This window comes from Macaca thibetana, chromosome 11 (assembly GCF_024542745.1).
Source record: "Macaca thibetana thibetana isolate TM-01 chromosome 11, ASM2454274v1, whole genome shotgun sequence".
Taxonomy (NCBI): Eukaryota; Metazoa; Chordata; class Mammalia; order Primates; family Cercopithecidae; genus Macaca; species Macaca thibetana.
Genome location: NC_065588.1, coordinates 47,675,761 through 47,690,250, shown reverse-complemented (window position 1 = coordinate 47,690,250; position 14,490 = coordinate 47,675,761). Strand labels below are relative to the sequence as shown.

At 44.4% G+C, this 14,490-nt stretch overlaps 1 protein-coding gene across 2 annotated transcripts in view; it reads left to right on the top strand.

Moving 5' to 3' along the window:
* BIN2 (bridging integrator 2) overlaps positions 1-13,913 on the top strand; it is a 39,705-nt gene extending 25,792 nt beyond the window's left edge. Inside the window, exons 10-13 of one of the 2 annotated variants that reach the window (XM_050748745.1) lie at positions 1,543-2,290; positions 5,462-5,542; positions 8,541-8,612; positions 13,425-13,913. In XM_050748745.1, coding sequence (XP_050604702.1) covers positions 1,543-2,290; positions 5,462-5,542; positions 8,541-8,612; positions 13,425-13,454 — 931 coding nt within the window. In that variant the 3' untranslated portion in view covers positions 13,455-13,913. Of the gene's footprint in view, positions 1-1,539; positions 2,291-5,461; positions 5,543-8,540; positions 8,613-13,424 lie in introns of both variants that reach the window. The other variant, XM_050748744.1, reaches the window with a different exon arrangement.
* The last annotated feature ends 577 nt before the right edge of the window (positions 13,914-14,490 follow it).

Genomic DNA, 14,490 nt, shown 5'->3' with positions numbered 1-14,490 from the left:
GTATTATTTATAAGATTTTTCATTATTGCTACATGTTGCTATAGTAACTCTGCTGTTTCCTTTCTATAGTTGTTATTGTATGCGTAGTTCATGATTTATTTATCCTCCTGCTAGTTTGGGGCATTTGAGTTGTCTTCTAGGTTTTTGCTATTATAAATAATGTTGTGATGAACAAGTTTTACATTTGTCCCTGTGAATATTATCAAGAGTTTCTTTAGGGTCTATACTTGGAGCAGGATTGTTGAGTCATAAGATATGTCATGGGGCTTCTCGACCCTTATGAGATATTGCCATATTGCCCTGCAAGGTGATGATTCCAGTTTACTACCCATCAGCAGTGAGTAAGAGCCCTCATGAGTCCACATTCTCACTACATGTGAAATTGTCAGACTTCTTCATTCTTACAAGCTCATGGGTATGAAACGGAATATTTTTTGCAGTTTTAAGTCATAGCTTCATAATTGCTAATTACCTTGAGTATCTTTTCGTGTTACTGACCATTTAACATTCCTGTTCTGTGACTTTCCTATATATCGTTTTCCCATTTTTCAATTGGGTTGTTGACCTTTTATAAAAAAATTGATCTATATAAGTTTTTGTTTGCTGATATATTCTAGATTCTAATCCTGGATGCTCAAGGATAAGCATGGCATCCAGCACATAGTAGGTACTTGATAAATGTTATAGTTGATTCTTGTTCAGGGTAGTTTTGTTCTATAAAGTTGCCACACTCACTGAACATCAAACCACAGGTTTCTGTGAGCTCCTGATCACAAAATTTTCATCAACCACCTAACATATAACCTTGTTTTATGTGAGTTTCTGTTTAAAGACACCTTATTTAATCTATATTATTAATTTATTAATATTGAACTCACAACCAGCAGTATTGTAACTCATGCCTGAATGAAGCTTATCTAATACATGTATTTTCTCTGGAAGGCACATCACAGTATTTTTGCACTTAGCACTACAGCTTGGGGGCCATTTTAAATAGCAAAATCACCAACAAAAAGCACAAAGTTAGGAAAACATGGTGGAAAGGACACTTGTTTACAGTTTGAGAACGGAAGCAAGAAGGTAGATGGTTGTCTTGTTAGACTTCATCTGGAAAGTATGTGCCAGGCAACTCATTCTTCTCTACTTGTGCATGTCCAATAGTGACTGGGAAAGGGCCACAAGTATTGATTTGGGGGTTCCAAATAAATAAGTAGGTAATTCACAAATATGAAATCTGTGTAGTTCAACTGTACATCACCCATTAATCTTTGCCCCAGAGAAAATATTTGCTAACATTTTGCAGTGTTTCTTTCCAGTCTCTTTCTCTGTACATAGTTTTACATAATTGAGTTCATAATACAGATAAAACTTTGGCCTTTTTTCACTTCACTCTGTAAGTGTTATTGTAAATTATGCAAACTTTCTAACATTTAAATTGCTTTATTCTGTTTATTATATGCATCATAATTTTTTTTTGCATATTTACATTGCTTCTGGTTTTTAGCCATTCTGAATCTAAACACCTTCCTTTTTTATCAGTAGCAGGCGCTCTTTAGTCATTTCTCCCCCAGTTCAAACAACTATGGTCTCCAGTCCTCTTACCTCACCTACTAGTCCCTCTACACTTTCCTTGAAGAGTGAGAGTGAATCTGTCTCAGCAACTGAAGATCTGGCACCTGATGCAGCCCAGGGGGACGACAATTCTGAGATCAAGGAGCTCTTAGAAGATGAGGAAATAGAGAAGGAAGGATCTGAAGCAAGCTCCTCTGAGGAAGAAGAGCCTCTACCAGCCTGCAATGGCCCCGCCCAGGCCCAGCCCTCTCTTACCATTGAGAGTGTCAAGTCCCAGGAGGAAGTTCTCCCCAGCTCCCCAGCTCCATCACCTGGTGGAGCCCTGAGCCCTTCAGGGCAGCCTTCATCATCTGCCGCAGAAGTAGTCCTCCGAACGCGCACCGCAAGTGAAGGATCCGAACAACCAAAGAAGAGAGCCTCTCTCCAGAGGACCTCGGCACCCCCTAGTAGGCCTCCTCCACCTAGAGCCACTGCAAGCCCCAGGCCCTCCTCAGGGAACATACCCTCCAGCCCTCCAGCCTCTGGAGGGGGTTCACCCACCAGCCCTAGGGCCTCCTTGGGGACTGGGACTCCAAGTCCTAGGACCTCCCTAGAGGTCTCTCCTAATCCAGAAACACCAGAGAAGCCAGTAAGAACTCCTGAGGCCAAAGAAAATGAAAACATGAACAATCAGAACCCCGAAGAACTTTGTACTTCCCCCACCTTAATGACATCTCAGGTAAGAGTAGTTCTGGTTGGGTATTTAATTTAATTTTATTTATTTATTTATTTAAGTTAGGGTCTCACTCTGGCACCCAGGCTGGAGTGTAGGGGTGTGATCACAGCTCATTGCAGCCTCGACCTCTCAAGCTCAAGTGATCCTCCCCCGGTAGAGATAGGGTCTCCTTATGTTGCCCAGGCTGGTCTTGAATTACTGGTCTCAAGTGATCCTCCTGTCTTGGCTGAGATTACAGATGTGAGCCACTGCACCCAGCTCTGGTAGTGTCTTTATATCCTTTTATAACCTCCATGTAGGTATCTTTACTATAGTCAGAATACTCTTGGACACCTTTTTGGATTCTGGGGATTGTTTCATGTCTTCATAGCAATTTAGTAATCTACTTTTAGGGTAATTGGCTTTTTTTTTTTTTTTTTTTTTTGAGATGGAGTCTCGCTCTGTCACCCAGGCTGGAGTGCAGTGACGCAATCTTGGCTCACTGCAACCTCCGCCTCCTGGGTTCAAGTGATTCTCCTGCCTCAGCCTCCAGAGTAGCTGGGATTATAGGCGCACACCACCACACCCAGCTTATTTTTGTATTTTTAGTAGCAACGGGGTTTCTCCACGTTTTTTTTTTTGTTTTGTTTTGTTTTGTTTTGTTTTTTGAGACGGAGTCTTACTCTGTTCCCCAGGCTGGAGTGCAGTGGCGCGATCTCTGCTCACTGCAAGCTCTGCCTCCCAGGTTCACGCCATTCTCCTGCCTCAGCCTCCCAAGTAGCTGGGACTACAGGCACCTGCCACCACGCCTGGCTAATTTTTTGTATTTTTAGTAGAGATGGGGTTTCACCATGTTAGTCAGGATGGTCTCGATCTCCTGACCTCGTGATCCACCCTCCTCATCCTCCCAAAGTGCTGGGATTACAGGCGTGAGCCACCATGCCAGGTTGGTTTCTCCATGTTGGTCAGGCTGGTCCCAAACTCCTGACCTCATGATCTACCCGCGTCGGCCTCCCAAAGTGCTGGGATTATAGGCGTGAGCCATCGCACCCAGCCAGTAATTGACTTCTATAAGGTGCTTATCTCTAGTAGTGTTAATGACCAGATTCTTACTAATTTTTTTTCCTCCAAGTTCTGGGAGTTCCTAGTATAAAGAACCTATAGTTGAAGCCCGGCGTCGTGGCTCACACCTGTAATTCCAGCACTTTGGGAGGCCGAGGCGGGCAAATCACGTGAGGCCAGGAGCTCAAGACCAACCTGGCCAACATGGTGAAACCCTGTCTCCATTAAAAATACAAAACTTAGCCAGGCATGGTGGCGTCTGTAGTCTCAGCTACTTGGAAGACCTGAGGCACAAGAACACTAGAATCAGTCAAACCCAGGAGGCAGAGGTTGCAGTAAGCCGAGGTCATATCACTGCATTACAGCCTGGGCAACAGAGTAAGACTGTGTCTCAAAGAAAAGAAAAGAAAAAGGAAAAGTTAAAAAAAATTAACAAAATTTTTAAAATTAAAAAATAAATAATAAATTTAAACCAATAAAGAACCAATAGTTGGAATCCTGAGCTTTACCTTCTTTAGTGGGGGCAGGAGGGTGAGTCTCACTTCATTTCATTATACCTGTGACTATGGTAAATAGACCCTGAAAAAAATGGCAGCAAATTTCCAGAGTGTGTCTTCTCTAATGAGAAGACCTAGAAGCAGGAACTCACAGAGGGAAGTAAAGCAAAAAAGACAGTCTTTTAAAAAGGCTGCTCCCTACTTGGGAGGCTGAGGCAGGAGGATTGCTTGAGCTTATGAGGTTGAGGCTGCAGTGAGCACCACTACACTCCAGCTTGAGCACCAGAGTGAGACCCTTTCTCAAAAAAAAATTTTTAAGGCTTTTGAAAAAAAAAATTGAGAGATGCCAACCCATTGAAGAGCAACTAGTTCTGTGAAGGATCTGTAAATCAAGTCATACTCTTTTTTTTTCTTTCTTTCTTTCTTTTGAGGCAGGGTCTCACTCTGTCACCCAGGCTGAAGTGCAGTGGCACAATCACAACTCACTGCAGCCTTGACCTCTCTGGGCCCCAGTGATCTTCCCTCCTTAGCCTCCCAAGTAGCTGGTACTGCAGGCACATACCACCACGCCTGCCTCATTTTTGTATTTTTGGTAGAGATGGGGTTTCACCATGTTGCCCAGGCTGGTTTCAAACTCCTAGGCTCCAGTGATCCTCCCGTCTCTGCCTCCCAAAGTGCTGGGCTTACAGGTGTGAGCCACCGTGCTGGGCCTCAAGTCATATTCTAGTCACATTATATGGAAAGGCTATCATATAGGGATTTGACTTGTTCTGTGACACTCCAGAGGGCAGAGGCATAAAAAACTATGTATACTTTTTTTTAAGATACATTTTGGATCAATACAAGAGGAACTTTCAACACTTAGCTCAATTTTTAAAATGGGATGGAAAAAAAAATATTGTGGAAGGGCAAAGGAGACACAAGGGGCTGACCAAAAAAAAAATGGGATGGGCCGCCTTAAGAATTAGTTCTCTTTCCTTGATGTTAAGAGCTAAGGGCCGGGCGCGGTGGCTTATGCCTGTAATCCCAGCACTTTGGGAGGCTGAGGTGGGCGGATCACGTGAGGCCAGGAGATCCGGGCCAACATGGTGAAACCCCGTCTCTACTAAAAATACAAAAAATTAGCTCGGCGTTGTGGCATGTGCCTGCAATCCCGGCTACTCGGGAGGCTGAGGAAGGAGAATGGCGTGAACCCAGGAGGCGGAGCTTGCAGTGGGCCGAGATCGCGCCACTGCACTCCAGCCTGGGCGACAGAGCGAGACTCCATCTCAAAAAAAAAAAAAAAAAAAAAAGAATAAATAAAATTACAATCTAGTAATGATAAGTGATACAAAGAAAAATTAAGTAGGGAAGGGCACAGGGAGTGGGAGCTGAGTTGCAAGTTTATAGAGCAGTCAGCAGTGACGTGAGCAATGCAGAAGGCTAGCACATGAGCCGTGTGTGTATCTGGGAGAAGTGTGTGAGATATCTGGCGCTCATCAGGTCATCCCACCCTACTACTGCCTGTGTCTGACCGAGGCTACCTCAGGAGCCTCCTGCTATCTGAGAGGAGCTAATATGGACCAGGGGCACAGGGATGGCCCCCAGGATGGGAAGGTGTGGGACTCTCTCCTCCACTGTTCACTTTGATTCACAGATTGCTTCAGAGCCTGGAGAGGCAAAGAAGATGGAAGACAAGGAAGAGGATGATAAGCTTATCTCAGTTGACTCCTCAGAGGTACTAAAAGCCTAAGTCATCTACATGATTATGCCCTATTGTTTTTACATATTAAAATTTATTTTTCTTTTTCCAGAAGTATATCTTTCAGAGGCCCTCAGTCCTGATTCACATGAAGCACTGAGGGCCCTAACAGAGCAAGATATAAAACTTTTCCTAGGCCGAGCGCAGTGGCTCACGCCTGTAATCTCAGCACTTTGGGAGGCCAAGGTGGGTGGATCAGCTGAGGTCAGGAGTTCAAGAGTTCGAGACCAGTCTGGTCAACATGGTGAAATGCCGTCTCTACTGAAAATACAAAAATTAGCCATGCATGGTGGCATGCGCCTGAAATCCCAGCTACTGAGGAGGCTGAGGCAAGAGAATTGCTTGAACTCAGGAGACAGAGGTTGCAGTGAGCCAAGATCTCGCCATTGGACTCCAGCCTGGGCAACAAGAGCAAACTCTGTCTCAAAAAAAAAAAAAAAAAAAAACTTAAGTCAGGCTCAGTAGTGCAAAGCTGTAATCCCAGCTACTCAGGAGACTGAGGCGGGAGGATCACTTGAGCCCAGGTGTTCAACACTGTAGTATGCTATGATCACACCTGTGAACAGCCACTGCACTCCAGCTTCGGCAACACAGTGAGATCTCATCTCTTTAAAAAAATTTTAATGAAAAGATCTGGGTGCAGTGCCTCAACCTCCCAAAGTGGCTGTAATCCTAGCACTTTGTGGGGGGCTGAGGCAGGTGGATCACTTGACCCCAGGAGTTTAAGATCAGCCTGGGCAACATAGGAAAAACCCATCTCTACAAAAAATACAAAAATTAGCCAGGCATAGTGTCACATGCCTATGGCCTCAGCTGCTTGGGAAGCTGAGGTGGGATCACCTGAGCCCAGGGAGGTCAAGGGTACAGTGAGCCGTGATCACGCCACTGCACTACAGCCTGGGCAACTGAGTGAGACCCCATCTCAAAAAAATATCTTTTAAATTAATGATAAAAATAACTTTTCCTTGGTCGGGTTCTAGTCTGAGGCAACTGTGCCGATGGAGAGAGATAGGCAGGACATGTGGATAGTGAATAAGCGCAGGATAAATGCAGAGTTTTGAGTAGGTAAGTATAGCTACTTCTCATTTTTCTGCACTGAAAAGAACAACTCAGTGGTTGGATTGATTTCAGTTTGGTTTTATAATGTATTATATGATTTTAGATGGAGACAGTAATAGAGTGACCTTTTGTTTGCCTCTGGGGAATGACAAAACAAGCTTGCATTCTTTGAGTAATCTTTTTGAAGGGAAGAGTTTATAGGAGCCAAGACTCTTTCTGACCATTTTAACAAACAGGCTAGTAACACTGTCATCCCTGAAAAAGAGGTACAGGATATACTTTCCTTTCCCCTGTGTCTTCCTCCTTATATCTGAGATTTATAATACTTCCTTACTTTTAGCCTCTCTGGTGGGACTGCTTTGTTCATCAGCTAAGGAGAAATATTTTTGCTATAGAATTAAGCAACTAGAGTATCTTAGATCCTAGCCTATTCGTGTCATCAATCCTCTGAAGCCTATGTATGCTCACTTCCCTTGCAGATGCATTATAAATCATATTTTCTCTCAGGCAGAATTATGGACATGTCACATGTAAAAATGGGTAAATATAAATATAACTGGGAAAAAACATAGCCATTTTTGAAAAAAAATTACTGGGAAAAAATCTGTTCTTGCTTACCATTTGAATCATCTCAGAGAGATGGAACGTTTTGTTAACTTTCTGGGAGGTGATGTAACATCACCTTTGAGCTAATTCATGACCTGGAAAGGGAGGAGGGAGTAAGAAGAAAGAAAATGTCCTTGAAGGAGAAATCATGGAATTTCAAGTGACTATCACATTGCTAGAAATTGGTTCTGTTGGCCAGGTGCCATGGCTCACGCCTGTAATCCCAACACTTTGGGAGGCTGAGGGGGTGGATCACTTGAGGTCGGGAGGTTGAGACCAGCCTGGCCAACAGAGTGAAACCTCATCTCTACTAAAAGTCAGGCATGGTGGTGGGAGCCTGTAATCTCAGCTACTTGGGAGACTGAGGCAGGAGAATCACTTGAACCTGGGAGGCAGAGGTTGCAGTGAACTGAGATCACATCATTGCACTCCAGCCTAGGTGAAAGAGCCAGACTCCTTCCCAAAAAAAGAAAAAGAAAAAAATGAAAAAGAAATTGGTTCTGTTTTTAAAATATGGATTTTATAGTTTGTAAATTAAATTTCATTTTTTAAAAACTTGTTTTAAACCTCACAGGGTCTTCCCCTAGCATAGCAGTTTCTAGTCAGGGCTTTCTTTCTTTTTTTAAAATTTATATTTTTAGAGATGATCTCACTATGTTGCCCAGGCTGGAGTGCTGTTGGTATTCACAGGTGCAATCATAGTGCACTACAACCTTGATACTCCTGGCCCAAAGTGATCCTCCTGCCTCAGCCTCTCAATGAGCTGGGACTACAGCACCCCTGCACATGGCCTAGACCGGGCTTCCTACACATTGGGTTCCCATCTCAGAACCTAAAATTTTTCCCAAAGAAATCATTTTACCACTTGCTTCTCCTAACTGCGTGTCATAGATTAGGATCACTTAAGTGTGAGAGTTGCAATATGTTCTTGAGGAGGGTTCATCTAAAAATGGCAGGTAGTCATTTTAAGACCTCGCACTCCCTTATAGATACACATCCACACCATGTCACACAGATTACATGGTGTTTGATCGTGGAAACAGCTCTGGAATCCAAAGACCTGGTTTCCTGTCCCAGCAAGTCTTTTTACCCTTTGAATCTTAGTTTCTTGTTTCTTCATCTGTAAAAGAGGATGGATGAAAGCCTTTCCCGATGCCTTCAGGCTCTGGTGAAACAACATTGTATTTTGCCCTTTGTAATAGTACAAATACTGAGACCCTTGTAAAGTATAAGGCACAGAAGACACTTCTACGCTGAGAGGCTGGAAAGGTTGAGCCACCTCTTACTGACAGAACTCTTCTCTTTGTAGGGCCAAGACCAGCTTCAAGTCTCCGCGGTACCAGAAAACAACAACCTCACAGCACCTGAACCTCAAGAAGAGGTAAGACCAGATATACAGAGAATAGATTGGGCATTAGGTTGACAGGGGTTTGGGAACAGGCTGGAATCTTCACTATAGGCTACAAGGGGAATCCAGCAGGGAACCATACCCTTAGGGCAGTCAAGCAGGTGGGAACCAGAAGAAGCAAGAATGAACTGGGACTTCATGGTGTCTCTGTGCCCATTTCCCTATACTTGACCTTAAACTGGCCCTATCTTCTAGGTATTTATTTAATTAAATCTCAAGTTATTTCAAAAAGGAATTAAAGAGGTTAAGATATTTTTTAAAAATACAAAAAGGTCATATTATACAGTAATGTGTTGCTCAACAACAGGGATAGGCCCTGAGAAATGCATTATTCGGCGATTTTGTCATTATGTGTGGCTGTATGGTATAGCCTATTGCTTCTGGGCTGCAAACCTATACAGCATGTTACTTTACTGAATTCTGTAGGCAGTTGTGACACAGTGGTTAATATTTGTGTATCTAAACATAGAAAAGTAGAGTAAAAATACCTATAAAAGATAAAAAGTGATACACTTGTATAGGGCACTATCATGAGTGAAGCTTGCAGGAGTGGAAGCTGCTCTGGGTGAATCAGTGAGTGGTGAGTGAATGTGAAGGCCTAGGACATTACTGTACACTACTGTAGACTATAAACATTATACACTTAAGCTACACCATTAAAAATATTTTTCTTTTTTTTTTGAGATGGAGTTTCACTCTTGTTGCCCAGGTTAGAGTGCAATGGCATGAGCTCAGCTCACCACAACCTTGGCCTCCCAGATTCAAGCGATTCTCCTGTCTCAGCCTCCTGAGTAGCTGGGATTACAGGCATGCGCCACCACACCCAGCTAATTTTGTATTTTTAGTAGAGACGGGGTTTCTCTATGTTGGTCAGGCTGGTCTTGAACTCCCAACCTCAGGTGATCCGCCCGCCTTGGCCTCCCAAAGTGCTGGGGTTACAGGTGTGAGCCACCACACCTGGCCAAAAAATATTTTCTTTATGGCCGGGCACGGTGGCTCAAGCCTGTAATCCCAGCACTTTGGGAGGCCGAGACAGGTGGATCACAAGATCAGGAGATCGAGACCATCCTGGCTAACATAGTGAAACCCCATCTCTACTAAAAAATACAAAAAAACTAGCCGGGCGAGGTGGCGGGCGCCTGTAGTCCCAGCTACTCGGGAGGCTGAGGCAGGAGAATGGCGTAAACCTGGGAGGCGGAGCTTGCAGTGAGCTGAGATCCGGCCACTGCACTCCAGCCTGGGCGACAGAGCGAGACTCCGTCTCAAAAACATAAACAAAAAATTTTTCTTTATGTCCTTATTCTATAAGCTTTTTTTTCCATATTTTTTCTGTTTCTTTTTAAAACTTTTTTGTTAAAAACTAAGACAGAGCTGGGTGTGGTGGCATGTACCTATAGTAGTTCCAGCTATGTAGGAGGCTGAGGCAGGAGGATCACTTGAGCCCACGAGTTCAAATACAACCTGGGCAACATAGCGAGACACCATCTATAAACAAATAAATAAAAACACACAAACATACTAATTGGCCTAGGGTCAGGATCACCCATATCACTGTCTTCTACCTTTACATCTTGTCCCACTAGAAGGGTCTTCGAGGCACTACCACAAATGGACCTGTCATCTCCTGTAATAACAATGCCTCCTCCTGAAGGATCTACTTGAGGCTGTTTTACAGTTAATGTTTTTTTTAATAGGCAGAACTTTGTTGTTGTTGTTTTTTTTTGAGATGGAGTCTCTGTCGCCCAGGCTGGAGTACAGTGTGCAGTGGCACAATCTCAGCTCACTGCAACCTCCGCCTCCTGGGTTCAAGCGATTCTCCTACCTCAGCCTCCTGAGTAGCTGGGATTACAGCCGGTGGCGCCACCACGTCTGGCTAATTTTTGTATTTTTAGTGGAGACGGGGTTTCACCGTGGTGGTCAGGCTGGTCTTGAACACCTGACCTCATGATCCTTCCGCGTCAGCCGCCCAAAGTGCTGGGATGCTGGGATTACGGGCGTGAGTCACCACACCTGGCCAATAAGCAGAACTTTTTTTTTTTTTTTTTTTGAGACGGAGTCTCACTCTGTCACCCAGGCTGGAGTGCAGTGGCGCAATCTCGGCTCACTGCAAGCTCCGCCTCCCGGGTTCACGCCCTTCTCCGGCCTCAGCCTCCCGAGTAGCTGGGACTACAGGCGCCCGCCACTGCGCCCGGCTAATTTTTTTCTATTTTTTTAGTAGAGACGGGGTTTCACCATGGTCTCGATCTCCTGACCTTGTGATCCGCCCGCCTCGGCCTTCCAAAGTGCTGGGATTACAGGCGTGAGCCACCGCGCCCGGCCGCAGAATTTTTTTTTTAATAAGTAGGAATGGCCGGGCGCGGTGGCTCAAGCCTGTAATCCCAGCACTTTGGGAGGCCGAGACGGGCGGATCACGAGGTCAGGAGATCAAGACCATCCTGGCTAACACAGTGAAACCCCGTCTCTACTAAAAAATATAAAAAACTAGCTGGGCGAGGTGGCGGGCGTCTGTAGTCCCAGCTACTCGGGAGGCTGAGGCAGGAGAATGGCGTAGACCCGGGAGGCGGAGCTTGCAGTGAGCTGAGATCAGGCCACTGCACTCCAGCCTGGGCGACAGAGCCAGACTCCGTCTCCAAAAAAAAAAAAAAAAAAAAAAAAAAAAAATAAGTAGGAATACACACTAAAATAATAATAAAAAGTATTGTAGGCCTGGCGTGGCGGTTCATGCCAGTAATCCCAGCACTTTGGGAGGCTGAGGCAGGCAGATCACCTGAGGCCAGGAGTTCAAGACCAGCCTGGCCAACATGGTGAAACTCCATCTCTACTAAAAATACAAAAATTAGCCGGGCATGGTGGCATGCACCCGTAATCCCATCTACTTGGAAGGCTGTGGCATGAGAACATGAGAATCACTTGAACCCAGGACATGGAGGCTGCAGTGAGCCAGGATTGTGCCACTGCACTCCAGCCTGGGTGATGGAGTGAGACTCTGTTTCAAAAATAATATATATAGAAAATTATTTTTAAAAGCATAGTATATTAAATACATCAAGTGACTGGACACGGTGGCTCACGCCTGTAATCCCAGCACTTTGGGAGGCCAAGGCGGGTGGATCACGAGGTCAGGAGATCTAACTCGGTGAACCCCCGAGTTAGATAACTCGGGGTTATCTAACTAACCTAACACGGTGGCTAACACGGTGAAACCCCGTCTCTACTAAAAATACAAAAAATTAGCCAGGCACGGTGGCAGGCGCCTGTAGTCCCAGCTACTCGGGAGGCTGAGGCAGGAGAATGTGTGAATCCAGTAGGTGGAGCTTTCAGTGAGCCGAGACCGCGCCACTGCACTCCAGCTTGGGTGACAGAGCAAGACTCCATCTCAAAAAAAAAAAAAAAAAAAAATCAAGTAATATAGTTGTTTATTGTTATCAAGTATTATGTACTGTACATAATTGCATGTGCTGTACTTTTTACAACTGGCAGCACTGTAAGTTTGTTTATACCAGCATCATCACAAATATGTGAGTAATGTGTTGTGCTGTGATGTTATGAAGGCTACAATGTTAGCAATAGCAGCGACGTCACTAGGCAATAGAAATTTTTCAGCTCCATTATAATGTTATGGGACCACCTTTGTATATAGAGTCCATTGTTGATCAAAACGTCATTATGTGGCACGTGAACTGCATATATATATGTTTATTATATTAACATACACACATATACACAACATATAGCAGAAAAACTCAGAATTATATGAGACAGGATAGTGATATAAAATGGAGCCATGAATTAGGCAAGTATAAAAAATGCATTCTATAAAATAAGCTTACTAAGGATGACCATGAAATTAGTTCCAGACTTTCTAAAATCCAAGAAGAGAAAAACCTGATCAGTTAACCCAATTCATGATGCTCATTCCTTAAGAGAACAACTCCTACTAAGATGAAAAAGAGGCTGGGTGCCGTGGCTCACACCTGTAATCCCAACACTTTGGGAGACTGAAGTGGGAGGATCACTTGAGCCCAGGAGTTCAAGACCATTCTAGACAACAAAATTTTTATTTATTTATTTATTTATTTATTTATTTTTGGGGGGATAGAGTCTCACTCTGTTGCCTAGGCTGGAGTGTAGTCGTGCAATCTCGGTTCACTGCAAGCTCCGCCTCCCAGGTTCACGCCATTCTCCTGCCTCAGCCTCCCGAGTAGCTGGGACTACAGGCGCACGCCACCACGCCCAGCTAATTTTTTGTATTTTTAGTAGAGATGAGGTTTCACCATGTTAGCCAGGATGCTCTCGATCTCCTGACCTCGTGATCCACCCACCTCAGCCTCCCAAAGTGCTGGGATTACAGGCGTGAGCCACTGTGCCCGGCCCAAAATTTTTTTAAAAAAATTAGCCAGGCATGGTTGTGTGCGCCTGTAGTCCTAGCTACTCAGAGGCTGAGGTGAGATCACTTGAGCCCTGGAGTTCAAGGCTACATACAGTTACTGTGATTGTGCCACTACACTCCAGCCTGGGAGACGGAGCAAGACTATGTGTCGAAAAGAAAAAAAAAGGAAATTCTCCTGTGAAACATCTTAAAGAGATTGTGAATGATGTAATGTACAATATCTGCAACAAGTCCTTGCAATAATCCCAACAACCAGTTTCACATTGCCTCCCTCAAGAGAGACCAGTGGCATTACATGAAGTATAATTCAGTAGAAGCAGATTGAGTTTAACCCCTCCATAAGTGGTTGGTGGGAAGGCAGGTCAACACCTAACACAATCATGTTTACTTTCCAGGTGTCTACAAGTGAAAATCCACAACTCTGAAGAGAAACTGCCAAGACTCCCCCTGCCCCACGCCTCCCCAGAGAAGCTCTTCAACCAGAGGGTATAGGTCAGAGGGATATAAGAGCCAGTATCCGTTCCTGGGTTCTCAGTGGGAATGCTGGTGCTATCTAAAGACCTGGCATTAATCAAGGTGGAGGAGCAGCCTTGTGGGAGGGATGGAGGGAGGCAGGCTGGGGAGAAGAGAACATTAGATTCAGAAAATATTTAATTCTGGTTTTAGCATTATTAGAATAAGACTTTATACATTAACTAAAGTGGAGCTTTAATCACTATAAAAACCAAAAGTATCTATAGACATAGACACTTGTCTACACAGAGACATAACCACACATACTCAGGATAGTGAACAAATCTGTCTTTGACTTATGACCCATTTTGCAAGACTTAAAGCCAGAAGATCACATTTTCAGATTGTTAAATAAAGTCTGATTCTGACTATCTGTGGATTGTTTATTTGACACAGGGCATTGTTCTAGCCCAGCACACCGTTTTCCACTTAGGTACAGTTATTGATTCTGCCCCACGTTCAGAAAGCTTTAGTCACCCAGCTCACCCTAACTCCTGACTGTAATTCTTTTATGATACCAAGGGCCACAGACTCTTCTCCTTAATCCAGCATGTACTTCCCACTTTGGTTGATAAGCAGATACACTTGGAAAGGGGTAATAACATTTTAGAGCTAGATCTAGTGTTTACAGTTTAGTACTTGATATGAGTAAGGGTCTGAGCGCAAGAGAGGAAGATATGAAACTGAAAGGATACAAAGTATAATAATAACAATCATATCTGCTGAGTGCCGTGGCTCATGCCTGTAATCCCAGTACTTTGGGAGGCAGAGGCGGGTGGATCTCCTGAGGTCGGGAGTCCAGACCAGCCTGACCAACATGGAGAAACCCTGTCTCTACTAAAAAATACAAAATTAGCTGGGTGTGGTGGTGCATGCCTATAACCGCAGCAACTTGGAAGGCTGAGGCGGGAGAATCATTTGAACCCAGGAGGCGGAGGTTACAGTGAG